Source organism: Pseudochaenichthys georgianus, chromosome 13 (genome assembly GCF_902827115.2).
Source record: "Pseudochaenichthys georgianus chromosome 13, fPseGeo1.2, whole genome shotgun sequence".
NCBI classification, from domain to species: Eukaryota; Metazoa; Chordata; class Actinopteri; order Perciformes; family Channichthyidae; genus Pseudochaenichthys; species Pseudochaenichthys georgianus.
This window is the reverse complement of record NC_047515.1, coordinates 24,157,622-24,178,040: the sequence shown is the minus strand read 5'-3', so window position 1 is coordinate 24,178,040 and position 20,419 is coordinate 24,157,622. Positions and strand designations below refer to the sequence as shown.

The following is a 20,419-nucleotide window of genomic DNA, read 5'->3' as shown; positions in this document are numbered from 1 at the left end:
TATTAATTAACGCATCACAAATATGTATTGATCTAAAGGAAAGACCTTTTGAAACAATAATCAGTACATTGACCCGCTTCGGTAATGATTTCTGTAATGATTTCTGTAATGATTGTTTGAAAGTATCTGAAAGCAGGACTTCATCTGGCTGTGGTATTAGTTTTATTTTGCTCATTTGATTAAATTGCTTTCTATTTGGCTTTATGGAACAGCAGACGGAGGGGGCATCCAACTCAAGTCAGGAGGCGGAGCTACGGGCCAAAGAAAGGGAGACAGCCCAGCTGGTGGAGGACGTCCAGAGACTGCAGGCCAGCCTGACCAAACTCCGAGAGACCACCAGCTCTCAGATCGCACAGCTGGAGGAGCAGCTCAGCAGCAAGACTGCCACTCTCAAGGTACAACCAGGAAACACCGCTGCAGTTTTTAGTTTGTCATTAGATTGATTTTAAATATTAATTTTCGCTTATTTTATGAACTATTTAATTCATTTCCATGTCATTTATCTACAGGAATTGGAGGAGAAAGTGCTTAAGCAAGCTGACTATGAGGAGGTGAAGAAGGAGCTGAGGTGAGGAGAACACACGTAGAGGAGTACACACAGACATATATATTGCATTAGTCTGATGTCTTAACAATGTTAAACATGATGTGTGTCTGCCCTTCCATTCTTTCTTATCCTCGAAGAGATACAAATAGAAAAGCTAGCACTGTCGATGTGTTTCTTTAGTAGGAGGTTCATGTGTATTTTCTCTCTCCTCAGCATCCTCAAGTCCATGGAGTTTGGGACATCTGACTCTATGCAGGTAAAGGTTACAGTTACAATATACCTTCACATAATTTTGTAGCAATAGTTATTTAAATAATGATGAAACAAATCATACAATTTCACTTTGAACCAGGACTCCTCCAAACCTCTGGAGGTGCTGTTGCTGGAGAGGAACCGCAGTCTTCAATCTGAGAGCGCCGCTCTGCGCATCGCCAACTCTGAGCTCAGTGGTAAGTCTGCCAACATGTACGGTTATAGTAAGGGCCGGTACATCAACACTGCCCAGTCTGTCTTCCCAAAAACCTTCACGTAGACCAGCACAACATGCCAACAGAATGGGAGTCCAGTGTTTATTGGAGCTTAGATGAGGGGCCAGCTGCAGGTAAGGCTGTGCAGGTACAGCTATAACAAGAGATAGCAGTTTAATGTATACATACTTAATGTATGCCTATAGATTCTGTTTCTCTGAGAATACTTAACCATCTAATAATGTTTTGGGAAATGATTTGCAACATTTGGTCCACAGTAAAAGGTGTAATCCTGGTACAGAAATGTCGTTGCTTTAGTCACTCACATCATGGAGAGGAAGAACGTTTCTGGTATCTTTGAATACCGCAGCAGGAGGTCAGCCTGAACCATAACAAAGTTGCAGTACACAAAATCGAGGACACCGAACGTTCGCCCCGAGATCGAGAATCTTGCCCTCTGCAACAGTGTTTATACGTTTGAAATGTCATAGCTTTAGGCTTGAATAGTTGAATAGCTTTGAATTGATTAACATTCACAGTAAGGGTTGCTTACTGTCTTACTCAATCATGTCTCAATGGTTATGCATTAGAATATTATTTCTCCCAGCGCTTCCATCAAGATGGGTTCTAGTAGTTAAAAGGCTGAGTAAATTCAGTTTATCTTTCTTTTTGTTTTGGTGAATGTATGAATGTCTACCCATTGAGGAAAGAGGTGAAGTAAGGCCTAAGAGTCAGCAGAGCTGTGTAGTCACTGTTTTTTAGTGACATGCGTTTTCTGTTCAGCCATAAACACTGTTTTTCAATTCAGTTGTATTGCTCTGTTTTCACCTGGATGTATTTTTAATGAAAGACTCTGATACTGCATCTACGAGCGGCAACATCGTGGATGAGGACTTGCATGCTGTATTGGCTATCTGTGGATCATTGTACCCTGTCCACTTACTTCCACTTTGCCTGCGAGAGAGTGAGAGAGGGAGAGAGGGAGCCTGAGCCCTGGGCCAAGCTAATCTGCCTCAGTGGCACAGTGTCAAATGTTTTTGTTTGTCCTTTTTTTTCTTCCAGGCTGTGTCTTACAAGAAAGGTTGAAATCACAAATGCATGGGCACTTTGTCTGGGGGGCTTGGCAAAAAAGGAAAACAAAGTTCACTAATTTGGAAAAGACTTGATTAAGATAACTTTTGTTATTTTTTTTCTCTCTCTTTTGGAACCCCTTTTTTGTTGACCCCCCCATAATGCATGGTGTGTTTGACCTTTCTTGTAGGGTCAGCCGGGCGGAAAGGGACAGAAGAGTCCACAACGAAGGAGGAGACCATGCCCAGCGATCCCTCTTCCTCGCCCCCTTCTCCCCCTCCCTCTCTTCCTTCCTCCTCCCAGTTCCCCCTGTCTCGCACTAAGACGGACACCCTAAACACTGCCACCAACACCAGCAGTGGCGAAGCGCACCCTTTCAGTCCTACGGGCATTGGACAGGATTTCTACTCCCCTGTGTTCCCTCTGGTGGGTGGTAAGATGGCTTTGAACTCCCTGATCCAGCGGCAGCTGCTTCAGACCTTCTACTCCAAAGCCTTGCAGGAGTCGTCTGGGATCCCCAGTGGCGCTCTGCTGTTCACGCCCTTCACTCCAACCCTCAGCTCCATCCCTACCTCCACCCCAGGCTCTGGGTCAGCTGCCATCCCTCTGGCGGCCAGCAGCCCCCAGCCACCTCCAGCCAGCCCAGACATGGCTCCTGTGAATGGGAGCAGCACCGCTGGCAGTGCCCCGTCCCCGTCACCCAGCCACTCTGAGGCCACCACGGGAAGTATTTTGGACGGGGAGGACATGGACACGGGTGAGATTGCCCGACAGGTGAAAGAGCAGCTGATCAAGCACAACATTGGCCAGCGAGTGTTTGGCCACTATGTGCTGGGACTGTCCCAAGGATCGGTGAGCGAGATCCTGGCCAGACCGAAGCCGTGGAACAAGCTAACCATCCGGGGGAAAGAGCCTTTCCACAAGATGAGGCAGTTCCTCGCCGATGAGCAAAACATCCTCGCACTGCGCAGCATCCAGGGACGGCAGAGAGGTGAGTCAGTGTATCTTTAATGTGTGTGAGTGTGTGTGTGTGTGTGTGTGTGTGTGTGTGTGTGTGTGTGTGCGTGCGTGTATGTCTTGCATGTGTGTACAGCCCTGCACAGAGCCATTGATTTGCTTGTCAATATGGACTAGCTTTATATTTTTCTTTCTCTTTCCTAACTCCCATCCTGTGCCACACCTGTGTGTTTTCAGTGAGTTCCTAGTCACGCACCGATCCCAAGAGCCTCTCCTAGCTATCGTGGTCAATAAAGAAACCTTTCACACATCAATAGTATTGATCGTGGGAACCAGGAGGAAGGCAAGGGTACTGTTAACTACGGGTAGATTCGATTAGCCTGGGCTTGCTTTTGTTAACGCGTCAGGACATTTGTGATTGAAGGTGGTCTCAGTGGTACACACAAATATAACCACCCTAGTACTAGAAAAAAAAGAATGCGTTAAAAATAAGGCTGCAGTTAGTATGTCCCTGTTTAACACTTCTCTTTTAAATTATTTTATCTCTCACTATTTTGCACTTCTTTATAATTCCCGATAGAGGTCGAGTTCTACTAGGGGCCACAGATGCTAAAGATCAATGCATTTATGGTACTATAATGTGCACTGGATGGAAGTCCCAACAAAATTCCATATATTTGCACAGGATTATAGGGCACCATATAGTCTAGCGGTAAAAGACGATAAAAACACACCAGAGCTGTAACATAGTGTGTGGTATATTGTTTTTAACAGAGGGCTCAGGCCAGCCCCAGCTTAGCCGAATGTTTCAGGATGTTCCGAAGCGGAGAGCCCTCTCCAATACAGCTTCACACACAGGTCTGTCCCCTTACACAAACAGATTTGAGCACGTTCTGTCTGTGTGGCATGTTCGTGTTGGGGTGAACCGTGTCTATGATGTGTGCGTGTGTGTATGTGAGTTGGCATTTATTAACTTGTGGGAGGCATGCATATATATATGTGTGTGCCTTGAAGGTAACCGCACAGTTCCAGTGACTTGCGTCAAAGCAGAAGCCAGCATGTGTATTTAGGGATTTTATTGATAGTTGTTATTCTGTGGGGAGCATTTACTAAACAAACCCTGTAGCACGTGTGCATGTGTGCGCTCCAAAGGGACCAGAGAAAAGATGAGAAACCCTTCAGTGTAGTTGCCTTGTCGCTCAGTGGTGGGAATGTTGTTCGTTGTGCTATGGTGTCATTATTCAATGTTCTTATATCGACTGTTATTGATCTCTTCACCTGCTCTGTGCTTGGTAATCTCTGCTTCCAAATCTGACATGAATGTTCACCTCCTCCCATTCCCTCTTCTCTTCCTTCCAGGTAACATTACCGCCCGGGTCCGCACCCCAGAGGCTGGTTCGGATGAGGCTATCAAGTCCATTCTGGAGCAGGCCAAAAGAGAGCTGCAGGTGCAGAAAGCTGGTGAGTCGCAGTTTTCTTCTCCTCTCCAGGGGACTTGAGGCATTGAAGATGATGTATTGTGGCTGTGAGTGTTTCTCGGTGTGACTTATGATGCCCTTTCTTTCTCCTCCCTCCACAGACTTGTCCCATGCTCAGCCTTCATACACAGGACTGAAAGGCGGGGGCGGCATGGGCGGCCTGGGTGGCATGGGCGGCATGGGAGGAGGAGGGGGCCACGGGTCAGATGAGGCTATCCGCTCCATCCTAGAGCAAGCGCGCAGAGAGATGGAGGCCCAACAAACTGCAATGGAGCCCCTCCTCAAAGCGTCATCTTCGTCTTCCTCCTCACTACTATCACAGAGGGACTTCCTAAACTCCTCGCTGACCGCTCCCCTTCCCCCTTACAACCCCCTGGCACTCTCCCTCAAGAAGCCCAGCAGCTCCTTCTTGTCCTCCCCCTCATCCCCATCTCCCATCCTGGACTTCAGCTCCAGCGTGAAGAGAGAGGGCAGGGGTTCTTCAGGGATGGACCTGTCTGTTGAGGGAGCTCTCAGGCTGGGTCGGAGCTCTGAAGGGTCCGGCCGCTCTGGAAGTTCTGGAGGAGTGGGTTACTGGAGAGAGCAGTGGTGGAGCAACATGCACACGGACCCCCGCAGGGCCGCAGTCAGCCAGACGGGAGAGGACAACCACATGCAGGAGGACTCCAAAGAGGTGAGGCGGGGCGCAGCCAAAGGAAAGGATTGTGTGTGTGCCCTTCTCTGCTTTTACTCTTCAGTGGTTGCATGTCTGAGCCATTCTCTGTCTGCGTGTAACAGGGAATATTGAGTGACAGTCTGTCTCGACACAAGCCGTGGAACAAGTTGAACCAGAGGAGCAGAGAGCCATACCTCCGCATGCAGCCGTGGCTCAACGGAGACCAGGGGCAAAACGCACACATCCAGCCAGCTCAGCACCAAGGTAAACAAATCACACACACACACACACACACACACACACACACACACACACACACACACACACACACACACACACACACACACACACACACACACACACACACACACACACACACACACACACACACACACACACACACACACACACACACACACACACACACACACACCAGCTCATAGACTACATGGATTCACATAACCAGGCTCTGTGGGCTCGAGCATTTCTCTGAAAGCCTGATTAGAGCTAGTGGCTAGTTGTTACTGTCATTTTGTCACTCACACAATCCACCCCCCTTCACCCTCCCTCCTCCTCCCACCATCCCCCCATCCTCAGTGCTGTGGCAGTGTCAGCCAGCAAGCTGCTGGTTTGTCATGTCATAGACAAGTTAGTGTTGCAGCGCCAGATGGCAGCTCTGTGTGTGTGTCAGCGTGCACATTTGCGTGTCTCTCTTTCTCTCTGGGGGTGTAAACAGCAGCTAATGTACACTGACAGCTCCTCATGACTGCTCTCTTCCAGCCTGCTGAGCTGCACAGCAGTACTACACAGACACAGACAGGGAGATGAAGGAATAGGAGGAAGAAGCCAAAAAAGCTTCAAACTTCAAACTTAAGCACCTTTAATGTTTGCTTAACAGGAATTAAATGAGTTGATTTAGTATAAAGGAAGTTCCTCCCAAACCCAGCAGGGAGAGGAGATGAACCTGTGCTACATGGTGACATGTCTTCTAACCTGTGCGACGTTCTCACCCTGTCTGTTCTCCTCAAGCAGAGGGTACTCCCAAGACATCTGCCAGCTGCAGCCCTGCTCCTGAGTCCCCCCTCAGTTCAGCTGAGGAGTCTGTCAACGGTCTTGGAGGGGATCCACTCGCTTCACAGTCCTCCAGTCTCAAACCTGCGTCTGAGGATCCCTCAGGTGGGGAGTCCCAGCCCGGCACCCCGCTGCCTGTCCCCGGTCATTCGGGTCTCAGTATCCAGGAAATGGTTGCCATGTCTGTCGAGCTTGATACTTATGCCATCACCAAAAAGGTTAAGGAGGTGCTGACTGATAATAACCTAGGTAAGAAACACAGGAGGTGCTGTCTGTGCAGTTTAGTTGCTTATTCTTTTGCCCTTCCCCTGCATCATGATGAATTATTCAGCCTTAGAATCAGTTCTCTGAAATGACCATTCCATTTTACTCTCTCTCGCCCTAACCAGGCCAGCGTCTGTTTGGGGAGACTATCCTGGGTCTGACTCAGGGTTCTGTCTCAGACCTGCTGGCCAGGCCCAAACCCTGGCACAAGCTCAGCCTGAAAGGCCGAGAGCCATTTGTCCGTATGCAGCTCTGGATCCAGGACCCACACAGTGTGGAGAAACTCATGGACATGAAGCGCCTGGAGAAGAAAGGTGTGTGTGCTAAAAGCTCAATCATGAGAAATATAGAGCAGCGTGTCTCCCCAAATAATGAACAAAAGACCCTGACATAAAAACGTTCATGTTATCTGCTTAAGCAGGCATTTATTTTATAAACAGTCACAAAAAGACAGCAGCCTTTGAATTACACATGCACATCTGCACACACAATATACTTTGTGCAGGACAGCAGAGCATGTTGTGCAGATCACAGTCATCTTGGTGTGATGTCAGTAACAATCAGGACTGTAGACATCACATACTGTATTAGATGTGACAGCTCGGGGACTGCCGGGGGCCTGCTTACTCAGTCATCAGCACTCCTCTTCATCATCATCCTCATCATAATAATCATCAGTGTCTATAAGTTTGTATTTTTATAATTTGTTCCTGCATCGCCCACTCTATCACTCCATCATTATGTATTCCCCTCTGTTTGCATGATGCGGTTAAGAATCAGCAAAGCCAAAGGGCCTCACCCCGCTCGCTGCCTCACAGTGACCCCCGATGCCCACTTGAAGCCCTCTCTGTAGAAAAGAGATACGCCTATTTGAACCAGCCAGCAGGCAGCAGCATCAGGGGTCAGTTTAGCCTCCTGATATCGCAGATAAGGCACAAGGGCAAAAAACAGAACTGACCTTACAACAGTGAGTTTGGATTGTGGGTGGGTGGGGTTACTCTCCATTCAACTTTGTTTCAGATTACTGACCCCAGAGTAATGTATCTGAATAGCAACAGGGAATAGTCCTGGCTGACAGCACAGCCCAGAGGAAAGACATGGACCTAGTCCAGAGTAACCGCATTTGACCTCTCACCCTTGTGGCACAAGCCTGCGAGGCAGCACACAACTTTCAGAGTGGTCTAACCTTGCTCTGAGGGGTCTTTCTCTGCAACACTAATATATCCGGCAGCATATATTGGGGTTGAAAAAATGTCAACCTCATGCAAAGCTGCCATGAGCTGTTGGGGTTTAGCTGCTGGTGCTCCGTGTGAATGGCTCTGCTTGTTCGCTTTAAAATGGACGAGATGCTTTCATTGTTAGCTCCGGAGAAAGACAATAGCACCACCTAGTGGCTGTCAGAGAAGATAGAAGAAGAGTGAGAAACCGGGCTGGATAAAGAAAAACGATTTAATGTTTTTGCTTGGAATATTGCCGTAACAGTTATTGATCATACATGTTAACTAAATAATAACCTCTTGTCCATTCAGCTGATCCATAGTAGTTTTTCTTCACATAAAGATTGCTTGTCATTTGTCATTCTAATTCTAAACAACTAGAACTTGGTGATTTAGGTGAGAGCCTCAATCTGTTGCAGATATAATGTAATATTGTCATTCTTCTTGATTATTTATATATATATATTTATCAAATCATGTATTTTCTGAAGCACTGATTTCCACTTCTTGTTTTTTATTTGCTGTTTAGCTTACATGAAGAGGCGGCTAAGCTCCCTGAGTGATAGCCATCCTGTGGACGTGGGTTTAGTGGGGCAAGATTACATGCAGGGCTCCCAGAGCCCGGTTCATCAGCATCTGAAGAAAGCCAGGGTGGTGCTGGGCCCCGAGGAGAAGGAGGCCCTAAAAAGGGCCTACCAGCAGAAGCCCTATCCCTCCCCAAAAACCATTGAGGAGCTGGCCTCCCAGCTCAACCTGAAGACCAGTACTGTCATCAACTGGTTCCATAACTACAGGTGACCTATTGCATATCCTTACATAAACCTATGTGTGTATGTGAATGATGGATCCATATTGTATTGTTAAATAAGTGGACATTGTCTAAGGAAGGGCTTTTGTGCCTGCCCTGTTTTAATAAACATCACATCAGTGCACTCATGCAGTATTTTAAGATTAGTTAAATGTAAAATGTGTTGCGTCTGACAGATTTAATTTCAGGATTTGGGTAGTGTGACTGACTTCTGTGTCTCTCTTTAGGTCACGCATCCGGCGAGAGCTCTTCATAGAGGAGATCCAGGCCGCTGGAGGGTTAGTAGGGCATGGCAGTGAGGGGGGCTCCCCGTCCCTCCGAGGGTCCAAATCAGGAGAGGGGGACAGCTGTGATGGGACAGAATCTGAAGGCACAGTGGAGACACGCCAGGGACTGGGTATGGGCCTGGAGGATCACAGAGGAGCATGCAAAGACGACATGGAGGTGGAGTCTGAGGCAGGGGGATCTAATAACTCCCCTGACCAGCTAGACTGCACCGGGCCAGGCTCCAGCTGTGGTCTGGGGCTCTTCAGCCTCACAGAGGCATCCTCCAGTGGCTCTGCCTCTAGTACTAACATCCCAGCCTCTGGCCCTGCCAGAAACCCCAGGGACAACAATCTGCGCAAGAAGAAAGCTGCCAATCTCAATAACATCATCCACAGGCTGGAGAAGGCTGCTAGCAAAGAGGATCCCTCAGAGTGGGAGTTCTAGCTACTCCTGAGCATCCTGCACCCCTCTTGTCTCATAACCTCACGACCTCTAACCTTGGACCCCTCCTGCTCTGTTCCAGTTGGAGAGTGGACACAGCCAAAGTCAAGCTCAGCAGCCATTTTTATTACAGAAAAGCTTTCCGAAAAGAGGAAAGAAACAAAGAGCGGTTGGCAAAACCCTTAAAAGAAGATTTACTGAATACCTAGAAGAACAAAATAAGAGGACCTATGCGTCTCTCCGTTTTTTTTTAAACTGAGTTTTGTTTTTGTACTGAGAAAAGCACTTAGCCGTCCTGCTGGCCTCTGGCCCTGCTGTACCTTCCCCTATCACCAGCCACTGGTGCACCAGACTGGTTCCTCCTGAGCGTGGGTCTGACCCACAGCTGAGGATGAAACCTGGACTCAGAAACACAGGCAAGGCCTGACACAGCAGCTGTCTCAGTGATAGACACTGTTAGATGATAGATAGAGACAGGAACTCTCTTACAAGAACTCTCACTTTCTTAAAGGAGATTTTTTCCGCTCTTCTTCTCACCTCCCAAGTGTCCACAAACCTCCCCTCACTCAGTGAGACGCCTCATTTTTCACACTGTAGAGTGACTGTTACAAACCCTTTGCCTTTTTCACTCACTGCGTGTGTGTGTGTGTGTGTGCGTTTTTGTATGTTAGGGGTTGCGTCAGTGTGCACCTGTTTGTTTGTGTGTGTGTGTGTGTGTGTGTGTGTGTGTGTGTGTATAAACACACCCAAAAATGGTGTGTGTGTGTTCTCTTCTCAATCGCATTCACACCGCATTCACACCGCAGTACAGAACGGCAGCATGTTTTCTTTTTCATCTCACTCCTACCCTCTTAAGAGGGTAGTGGAAGGCCTGCCGGCTGAGCTGCCATGGTTACTGATGTAAGAGAGATGAACTTTGACCTGTTGTGTCCCATATCCTATCCTGCTGACAGCCATGTGATGGCCAGAAGGATCTCTAATTCCTCACAAACACACGCTCATCTGAAGAGGAAGGATGGAAAGAACCCTCTTTTGCCTCCTTAAACCCGTCTTTAAAGGATGATCTCTTTTTTTTGATATTGCAATTTGGTTGCCAATAAGAGATTGCACAGTCTATTGACTCTAAAGAGTACAAAATAGGGAATTCTAGGAAGCATTTTAATTAGTACAAAATAAGAACAGAAAATAAGAGAATAACAAGTTACTGTCTTTTTAAAAAAAAAAAAAACCTGATTAGAATGGAATAATGTTGCGTTTTTAAAATACGATACAATGAAGTCACGTAGTACTGTAGCTTTCTGACATTGATACTTCACGTGTCTCTTGTTGTTTGAGGTCGTGCACGTCACAGCTTTTGCCCAGCACTGGACCTGCTGGGTGTGTGTGTGTCTGCACCACCAACACATTTTCTCTGTTCACAAACACATCTTTTTATAGGCCAAATCAGGAAGAGTGTGTGTGTGTGTGTGTGTGTGTGTGTGTGTGTGTGTGTGTGTGTGTGTGTGTGTGTGTGTGTGTATGTTTGTCTGTGTGAGCGTGTGTCTGTGTGCATTTGTATTTGCTTGCATGTAAGTCAGGGTCGAGGTCAATTCACTCAGAAGTAAAAAATTAAGAAGAAGTTTATCAAAGACATTTTTGACTGAAATAATGGGTTTTATGTAGAATACTTGATTAATCTGTACTTTCTGGTGTCTGCCGTCAAAGTGAATTCACCCCCACCCTGGTGTGAGTAGTTTCCACTCTCCTCCAGTCTATCCTGTATCCAGGGATGTTTTGCATTGAATTCTACTGTATACACTACAAATTATAAGGCATATCACCTCCTCCCTGTCCCACACAAGCCCTCAGTGCCTGTCAGCCTACTGCCTCCCCTTGTGTGTGTGTGTGTGTGTGTGTGTGTGTGTGTGTGTGTGTGTGTGTGTGTGTGTGTGTGTGCGTGTGCGTGTGCGCGTGTGTATGCGTGGGTGCATGTACACACATGCCTGTCAATACATGCGTGTGCACAAATGTGTGCGATTGAGGAGTGTTCAGTGTTTCCAATGAGTGGGGTCATATTTCTTATCTACTTGCACACACTACTAGTGCACAACTGACACCCTTCTTTAAGCTGTTTGATGCGTTACCATTACATTAATCTTCTCACAAAGTAGTGTAATACTATGATTTACTGTAGCTTGGTTTTATTGCTATTTTGCATTTATAGTTTGGTTTTTGTTCTGCTTATTTATAGGTGCTGTATGTTTTTCATTTAATGTCTTATCATTTGAGTTGTCTATTTTTTAAGGGATTATACTGTTCCTGAGGGCAAGTAACATTTTTATTAGACGTATAGACTGCCGGCAGTATTGGTTAATATTTACAAAGATGTACTAGTTCTCGTTTGTTTGTATGTTCATGAATCCTAAAGTTTAGTGTCATTTCAATAGCTTTGAAAAAAATGTGTTTGCTACAGTCCATGCTCCCGTAAGCATTAAGCTTTTACCACAACAGTTATGCTCTTACATTGCTAGCTAGAGAATCAAAGGACATATCAAGATCGGTGAATATATGATGGCATATCTCTTTTCCTGTTTTCTATCCTTCTACAATGTTCATTTTTGTTTGGCTGTTTCTTGGGCAAGCCCGGCACCAACGTCCGGCAGGGCATGCAGCTTTCTTTAGATGGAGGTCGCCCACTCTGTAATCACGTTACCATAATTATGCAGGTCCCATTGTTTAGACTTTGTCAAATAGGACAAATGAAATTACCTAAACTTGAAAACAGAAGTAACTTGAAAGAGGTCATATCTGCCAAATTGAGATTAGAGAAGTATACCAGCTAGCAGGGGTGCTACGTCAGATTGAACAGATAGCCAGCCTATGATTATGCAGAATATATATTGCAGTCTGTAACAAAGCACTTATTAGGATCTTTCTGAAGACTTACTTGGGACAGGGTCTGTAAACACTACGACAGAGTACGAGCCCGGGATCCTGGGAAAATGTTTGCCTTTTTCAAAAAGTGGTTGTGAACCAAGCACAGACTCTTCTCCGCATCCGAACACTAAAATTAAAACATAAGATTGCTGTATCCATGTTTTCTAAATGATAAGCTGTAGTCTATTACAGTAGCCCCTATTTCAAACTCCCGATAACTGCGTGACAGAAAGGGCCTTTGTCCTGTACAGTTGTAGATATTATGAGTAAACTCCTGTTATGGTTTCTATCCAAAATGTCCTCAGTCCATCCTTAAGCCTCCCCTTTCCCTGAATGTACACCCAGATGTATTGGCAGCCTATCAAAAGACACTGATAACCTCATTGCACTCTATTAGGATGCATTAGGTAAAATTGGATTTTCCAGTGTATCTAATAATTGTAAATTCCGCAAACATTGGCGCTTCCTGTGGACGACTGATGTGAAACATCTGTCTTCTGCAGAATACTGAAGGCTTCTTGCCTTCTGTTGGACTGCTCGGATTGGACAACCACAGTATGTTTAATTGTGATGAATAGCTACTGTAAAGTTTATAAGCACTTAACCCATTTGCCATTTTATAGCCAGATCCATCAACTCACCCAATCCATGTGAGATCATCAGATTTGTGCCTTTAACTGCCAAGCAGGGCACCAAACTAGTGATGTCATTAGACGTAGATGATTTCACCTGATTTGTTCATAATATATCCCACATCTTGACCCAAATTAATTTCCCATGTACTTCATAAATATTGGTACTTTTGAAGTTGACTTGTCTCAGCTCTCTGGAGAGGGTTGTATATAATTCCTGGAGTGTAGTGAAAGAGTAAAAGGAGAACAGCGAGCTTGTGTATTCTTATGACTGACTTGCAGACATGTTTCCGTCCGGGTCTTATTTCAGACAGTTGTTTTCCCACAATGCATTTCTTACGTTGTACATAACCTGATCTAGCAGCGAAAGGCCAGAGCATTGAATGAAGGAGGAAGCATGCAGAAAACAGCATACACTGTAATAACACTGAATTTATTCATAGGGCATTTTGTATTTTTCTGTTTGTGTCAGGTTTGCTGTGACATTAATAGTGGCACTACAGGTATTGATTATGACGTGTGCCAATTCAAATGGTTATTTGGAAAAGAGACGTGTAAATACAGTCGATCAAGTAGCTATTGATTCACTTTTGTCACAGTATGCTTTTGTTTGAAGGCAGGAGGAGAGAAGGGACGATTCAGGACTTTTCCATGATCCACAGATATTTTTCTACAAATTTAAATCAGATGATTCTATACACTGTTGAATAACATTGTAAAGGTGTAACAGATGCTGTATGTCATATCATGTTTTCTGAAGTCGTAAAGCTTTACTGTATGATCTGTTGAAGTAGTGGTTATTCATTTTGACATATTAGTTGTAATGGAAGCCCAAACAGCAGCACTGGTCACCATATTCAGGAAAAAAAAAGAAAGAAAGAAAAACCTCAGATGTTTTTTGTAATACTTTTAGAATATATCTTATGAAGTGGGTTTTGTAAGGAAACACTTTCGGAATCAGTGGTGCTGTATGCATAGCACACTCAGTAATACATACACACATAATACAGCACAATACACTCACCCCCCCCCACTTTACTTGCGTGCTTTTTTATGTTATTTTTCGCTCATCTCTCACATTGGCTAATTTTTAAGTCTTAAACCATTTCCTCTTATCTCATCAGTTATTTCATGCTTAACTGTACAGTTTTTATCACCCAGAGACCGACTCCGGAGTGCTAAACATTTCAGCGACTGCTTGCAAGACTTAAAAGAGGAAGCATAAAGCCAAATAGTGAAGTTAGTTATCCACCACTGTTGAAAGGTTGCTGACAGTTTTCTGAATGTTGCTACCTTGTGTCGTGGCTTCAGTTCACCCATAGCGAAACCACAGTGTAGTCTGACAACCAAACGACCTGGGGAGATCTTCTTCCCCCTCCTTTTGGAAAGCTTTAAGATGCTTGTTGAGGCTTTAGCAATTCAGAGTGGTTTTAGATGATTTTTCCAACCTTTGTCATCAACAATGTGGAAGTAATAATTCTCATAACTTCTCCCACTGCTTATTTTGTGAGTGTGAGTGTGTGTGTGTGTGTGTGTGTGTGCGCGTACATGTGTGTTGTAGTACAAAAGGCTGCATGACTGTAAAGGGATGGTTAAGATGTTTTTTGAAAGATGTTTCCCTAGCACCTCTGTCACTCCTGAGATGCTTTTTTCTCCTTGTTGGGGTCTCCTTCCCTTTTGTTTTTCCTCATGTATCATTGTTTCTTTATCTTTCTATTTACTAAACGTATCATGTTGTTTGTTCTCAGCACTGTAAAACAGTCCCTTCTACAACATTGAAAAGCAATATCACTGTATGAAACGTTCACAATGTATTTGTTATGATTGACATTTGATTCATCATCATCATTATTATTCACATGCACCCTAGGTGTGATAATTGAAGTAAATCTCTTTTATACAAATACTAAAAGTGTACTGTGGTAGTTTTTTTTTCTTTGCGAAATGTCTTGTTGGAAATGTCTTTGTTGAACCTGTGCATGGTTGATAAGTATTCTCAGAGAAAGAGATCACTTAGAAAGTCAGGGAAGAAAGTAGGTGTAGCGGGTTTCAGTCATGTTGGGGATGTTGGACAGCTTCTGCCATTTACAGCCACCACAGGTGAGTTACTTTGGGAACTAATACAATCTAAAAGAAACGGGAATAAAACCATATTCAAATTATATTTATCTCTCCTCTACACCCTCACAGGCCGCTATGCAGAGCTGCAGTTGGAGTTTTCAGCTGCGGTTTGCACCAGTGCGGAGCAGAAGGAGCTGATCCTGAAGCTGGAGCACGACCTGAGCACCATCCAGGACATGTCCACCCTGCAGCGGCCCGACGCCGACGGCTCCGAGTTCAGCAACATGGAGAACATCCCGGACCCCGTCAAAGAGGCCTCTGCAATGTTTAGTGGTATGTCCCCGGGTTAAAAAAAGCTGTTTAAAGGACTGTACAAAAATGATTTGAACCCTCCCTGTGGCTTAATACCACAATGTGATTGAGCAGTTTGCTATTGACACAGTTAAGTGTATACGGTGGTGGCGAAGTCGATAGGGACTTGGCTTGGCAACTGAAAGGTCACCAGTTCAAGGCAAGACCAAGTGCCACCGAGGTGTCCCTGAGCAAGGCACCGTTCCCTACACGGCTCCCCGGGCGCCGTTCAAAATGGCAGCACACTGCTCCTAACACTAGGATGGGTCAAATGCAGAGAAACTATTTCCCCACGGGGATTAATAAAAGTCCATCTTATCTTATACATCATTTTAATCGACATTCCACTTTATTTAAATGAAAACCTTTCATTTAAAACTTAAAGGTTCAGCTAGAAAAGTAATCTTTCCCCAAGAAGCCAATATACTGTATCCATGAAGCAAACTCATAAGAAAGGTAATGTAAAATGACCTAAGCTAAAACATTTTTGCTTGAGTTCAATTGTGTCTAAAGGAGTCTTTACATCAACTTTGTAGTAACTATTGACACACTTGATCCGGAGAATTATTATATTATATAATCCCTAAAACCATTCCACACTTTCCCCACAAATGTAGACTACTCTATACAATTCTAAATGATTACTTAATAACACACTATTAAGGTTATCGCTGGTAGTTATCATTTATTGAGTCATAATCTGCTCCATAAGGACAGTGTGGATGGGGTTTGATGAAGTAAAGGTCCCCAGATCACTTCCTCATTGAAAATGCTTTTTTCTTAAAGAGAGGAGACCCCGTGCATGTGGTGTCAGTCTGAAACAGGAACACTTCTCTAACTGTAATGTTTAACCTGCTGAAGGTTTGTCAGAGTTAATACTAAAGACTAGCCTGACCAGAGCGATTTAATAGTTACATTTTCTAGATATAGTTGATCATATAACATGCCCTTATATGCATGTTAATAAAGGAAGTGACTTATGGCAATCGGGTAGGGATTAGAATTTCCCCTTCCGGCTTTTGTAAAGTATGCATTTATTATCTTTGTTATTATTATATAAGAAGTGTATTTTCCCTCCAGGTGCGGGCCCCCACCCTGAGCTGCCTCAGGGCCAGATGGACTCTCTGCTCGCCATCATCTCCAGCCAAAGGGAGAGGTTTCGCTCCCGCAATCAGGAGCTCGAAGCTGTGAGTCATGATCACGCACACACATACACACATACACACACACTTCCTCTATTCCTGTGTTTTTTTCTGGGAAAGACTAATTTCTCATCTATTTGTTTTGTCCCCTGCAGGAGAGTCGCTCCGTGCAGCAGACCATGCAGGCGCTGCAGAGCGAGCTGGACAGCCTGAGAGCAGATAACATCAAACTCTACGAGAAAATCAAGTTCCTGCAGAGCTACCCTGGCAGAGTGCGTGCGTGTGTGTGTGTGTGTGTGTGTGTGTGTGTGTGTGTGTGTGTGTGTGTGTGTGTGTGTGTGTGTGTGTGTGTGTGTGTGTGTGTGTGTGTGTGTGTGTGTGTGTGTGTGTGTGTGTGTGTGTGTGTGTGTGTGTGTGTGTGTGTGTGTGTGTGTGTGTGTGTGTGTGTGTGTGTGTGAATGATTGCACTCTCCATGGGTGATGTTTTGTTGATTTGTCTAAAATATTTAGCAGGAATATTAAAGTCAGTGTGTGTGTGTGTTCTCTGCGCTGCAGGCTGGAGGTAGTGACGACACCGTGATGCGCTACTCCTCCCAGTACGAGGAGAGACTGGATCCGTTTGCTTCTTTCAGCAAGAAGGTACAAGACACACACCTTTTTAATATTTACACAAAAACACTCTTCCCTTAATCATTCTGAAACCAACTGCCATATGTTGCATCATTTTGTTTTTTACTGTCATAGCTTCTTTCTCTGATATCTGACCAAAATATTTAAGGCCTGATGAAAGTTGTTATTTGCTGATACTGTGGTTCAACATTCATCAAAAACAATCAAAAGGATTTTTGAGAATAAGAGCCAAGAGCGAAACACAACATGTTGTGACCTGAGTAAGGGCATGATTCAAGAAGCTCCTGATTGATTCTTCAAACCAGGAAATTAGATACCGTTTTGCACTTCCTGTTGTTGTCTTGTAGAAAATGTATTGACATAAGGTCTGTGGTTAACACAATACTACATATTCAGTAAATACCACTAAGATTATTTTAAAGAGGTTTTATTTTTTTACTTTTAGCCAATTGCATTTATGCTTAAAACTCTATAACATTTGTGTTCAGTTCAGGTTATCTTTAATGTTGAGCGCGACTCTTCTGGGTTTCAGGAGCGTCAGCGCAGATACCTGAGCCTCAGCCCCTGGGATAAAGCAACTCTGAGCCTTGTAAGCCTCAAACACACGCACACAAACACACACACACACACACACACACACACACACGCGCACGCACGCACGCACGCACGCACACACACACTTGATGTGTTTGGTGCAGTCTCTTCACTAATCCTCTTGTTTTTGTCTCTCAGGGTCGTGTGATTCTCTCCAACAAGATAGCCAGGACCATTGCTTTCTTCTACACTTTGTTCCTGCATTGTCTGGTCTTCCTGGTGGGTCTCCTTTCAACGCAGAGGAGCTCCTGAACCTTAATGAAACAGATCCTTTTTTTTATATTCAACATTTCTTTAAAAGTTAAAACAAGGCGACCCAAACAGACAAGGACACATTCACTTAAAAGGATATCTATCAGAAATAGACTCCTATATATATATATATATATATATATATATATATGTACAAAACAAAAAGGGAGTTATGGTTAACAGCAGTTCATTAGTCGTAATGTATTACTTAATTGATCTCTAAACAGATTGCCAAGCAGGAAATGTTTAGCTTTATTATGGCATATATCAATCCAGTTTTTCAATAGAGAGTATGACAGCCTCTATTAGAGAACCGCAGTGACGCGTCCTAAAACCCGGAATTAAACTCCTTCCGATTCCTTCGACAAAAGCCAATGCAATTTCTCCATAGGATTTTGGACAATAGCTGGAAATAAGGTCTGTGGTTGAAACACATTTAAGAGACGGATCACGTTTTGTTCAGCCGGATAATATCCACATGTCTATCCTACTTTTATAATTTTCGAATCATAAATGTAGTCGCCAGAAGCAAAATGATAACGTTATGCTATAAACGAACTACAGCAGGGTCGCTGCTTCAACGTCACGCCGACTTAAGATCCATATTCAAACATACAGATTGTAAATGGTACAAGTTGAAGCTTTTGTTTTAACAGTTTGCGAGAGCGCAGGTACTTGCTTTCAAGCAGAACAGGGCAAACAAACTTAGCGGGAGTGTTTCCGTGTTCGGTGTAATGACGTAAAACGGCCTCGACAACTTCTGTAGTCCTATTCAGCCACATGGTTTTTCAGACACGTAAAATCTTCAAAAATCACCAGCGTGGTCACTGCTGATGTATTTAATGTCGTAGAACAAAACGTGATCTGTCTCTTCAATTTGTGTCAAACACAGACCTTATTTCCAGCTATTTTCCAAAATCCTATGGAGAAATTGCATTGCTTTTTGTCGAAGGAACCGGAAGTGGTAAAAATGCTAACTTACTTCCGGGTTTTAGGACGTGTCACTGCGGTTCTCAGAGCCACGGTTGCAGCCCATTTGTAATATATGTGTGTGTGTGCTGTTCCTCGTACATTAGGGAAACATCCTTACTGGTATTTATTTATTTTCAGGTCCTGTACAAGACAGCCTGGAGCGAGAGTATCGGCAGAGACTGCTCCGCTTTCTGTGCTAAGAAGTGAGTGTGTTCACCTCAGGGTTTTAACATCTCTAACATCTCAACACGTATGATTTGATCATAGTATCAAATACTTAATGTAATCTTTCCCATTTTTCTTTTATTCCTCTCCCAGGTACTCTGACCACCTCCACCAATTCCACGAGAACGACCAAAACCTTTGAGCTGGTTCCACATTCAGCAGCATGCATGTCCTGCTCAGAAGAGGTCCCTCTTTGAGCTCCTCATGAAGACGGGGCTTCACTTTTCTTCTTGCAATAGCTTTTAATATCCACTAGGGGGCGGTTTAAGGCTGTAAATCCGACGGTTGATTCAAAAACAGATTCTTGTTTTTTTTTCTCTAAATATAATCATAAGGATAATATATATATAAGTCTAAAACTATAATCCTTGGTTTCCTCTTATACTCTTAACATAATAAGGAAAGCAAATAATTGATCATGTGATGTCATCTGTGCCGTTGAAGCACACATGAAATGAAGTTAATATTGTGTGTATCTTCCCGTACAGAAGGGACTAGAGTACAAGGATTATTTTTGTTTTGTGATTTATCCTGGGTTTAGCTGGAATTTAGAATAATTAGATAAATGTAATCATTAGAAATAAAGTTAATATAAGATTAAAGGTAAAATGGTTGAGGTTATAATTAGATTGGGGAGTGTTATGTATAAGTATAAGGGGCCTTAATGAGGAGGTGGTCGTTTTAGGAGGTTATGGCGATGGAACAATATATACAGTAGTTATTCCTAGGGCTCAATCTTCTGAGATTTGTCCTACTTGAGTTTGACTAATATCATTGATTCATTCGTAAAATTCGTTTTTAATGTTTAAATCATTTAATTGTTACTGTTGGATATGAAGAAATTAAGAGGTGAGGGTGAGGGTCACTAATACACTAATGGTTACAGACTAAAATAGCTTCCTCATATTATTCTCTTGAAGGATCACTGTGCATGCTTACCTGCTTACTTCTTTCTCTTCTCCCTGACATCGCAGATATATTCCAAATAAAGACTATGCAGCATCGTTCCTGGTATCATTTTAATTGAAAATGTCTTGTGAGCAGTGTGTTGTAGTGAAGCTGGCAACATATTGATATGTTTGTTTTATAATGTGTGCATGGAATGGAATATATTAATTAGAATAGTTATATTAGTCCCACACAGAGGAAATGTACATCGTTACAGCAGACAGACAACAATAATAAAGACAAAAATAAAATGGTATTACGGTTTTGAATTTAAGTGGCAGGCACACATTAATAAAATAAACATTAAATTGGTAACTAATGGAGAGTAATGAAGTAGCTGCAAGATGAAGGTAAGTATTGCACATGTTTCTTATTGTTATTACACTATTTAGTGTAAAGTTGAAGACAGTTATAGCAACACTTGTGCTGTTGAATGACTACTAGATATTGTGG

The 20,419-nt window shown here is 43.8% G+C and overlaps 1 protein-coding gene across 5 annotated transcripts in view; it reads left to right on the top strand.

The window, feature by feature from the left end:
• cux1b (cut-like homeobox 1b) overlaps positions 1–20,025 on the top strand; it is a 63,152-nt gene extending 43,127 nt beyond the window's left edge. For 2 of the 5 annotated variants that reach the window (XM_034097481.2, XM_034097482.2), the window contains exons 11-22: positions 213–395; positions 510–568; positions 761–803; positions 900–996; positions 2,276–3,076; positions 4,402–4,503; positions 4,622–5,193; positions 5,298–5,439; positions 6,205–6,495; positions 6,636–6,824; positions 8,257–8,521; positions 8,763–14,851. In XM_034097481.2, the coding sequence (XP_033953372.1) occupies positions 213–395; positions 510–568; positions 761–803; positions 900–996; positions 2,276–3,076; positions 4,402–4,503; positions 4,622–5,193; positions 5,298–5,439; positions 6,205–6,495; positions 6,636–6,824; positions 8,257–8,521; positions 8,763–9,246 (3,228 nt within the window). In that variant the 3' untranslated portion in view covers positions 9,247–14,851. Of the gene's footprint in view, positions 1–212; positions 396–509; positions 569–760; positions 804–899; positions 997–2,275; positions 3,077–4,401; positions 4,504–4,621; positions 5,194–5,297; positions 5,440–6,204; positions 6,496–6,635; positions 6,825–8,256; positions 8,522–8,762; positions 14,852–14,981; positions 15,186–16,283; positions 16,391–16,500; positions 16,618–16,900; positions 16,985–17,507; positions 17,565–17,707; positions 17,789–18,931; positions 18,997–19,111 lie in introns of those variants that run through there. The other 3 variants (XM_034097483.2, XM_034097480.2, XM_034097478.2) reach the window with 3 other exon arrangements.
• Positions 20,026–20,419: the final 394 nt, after the last annotated feature.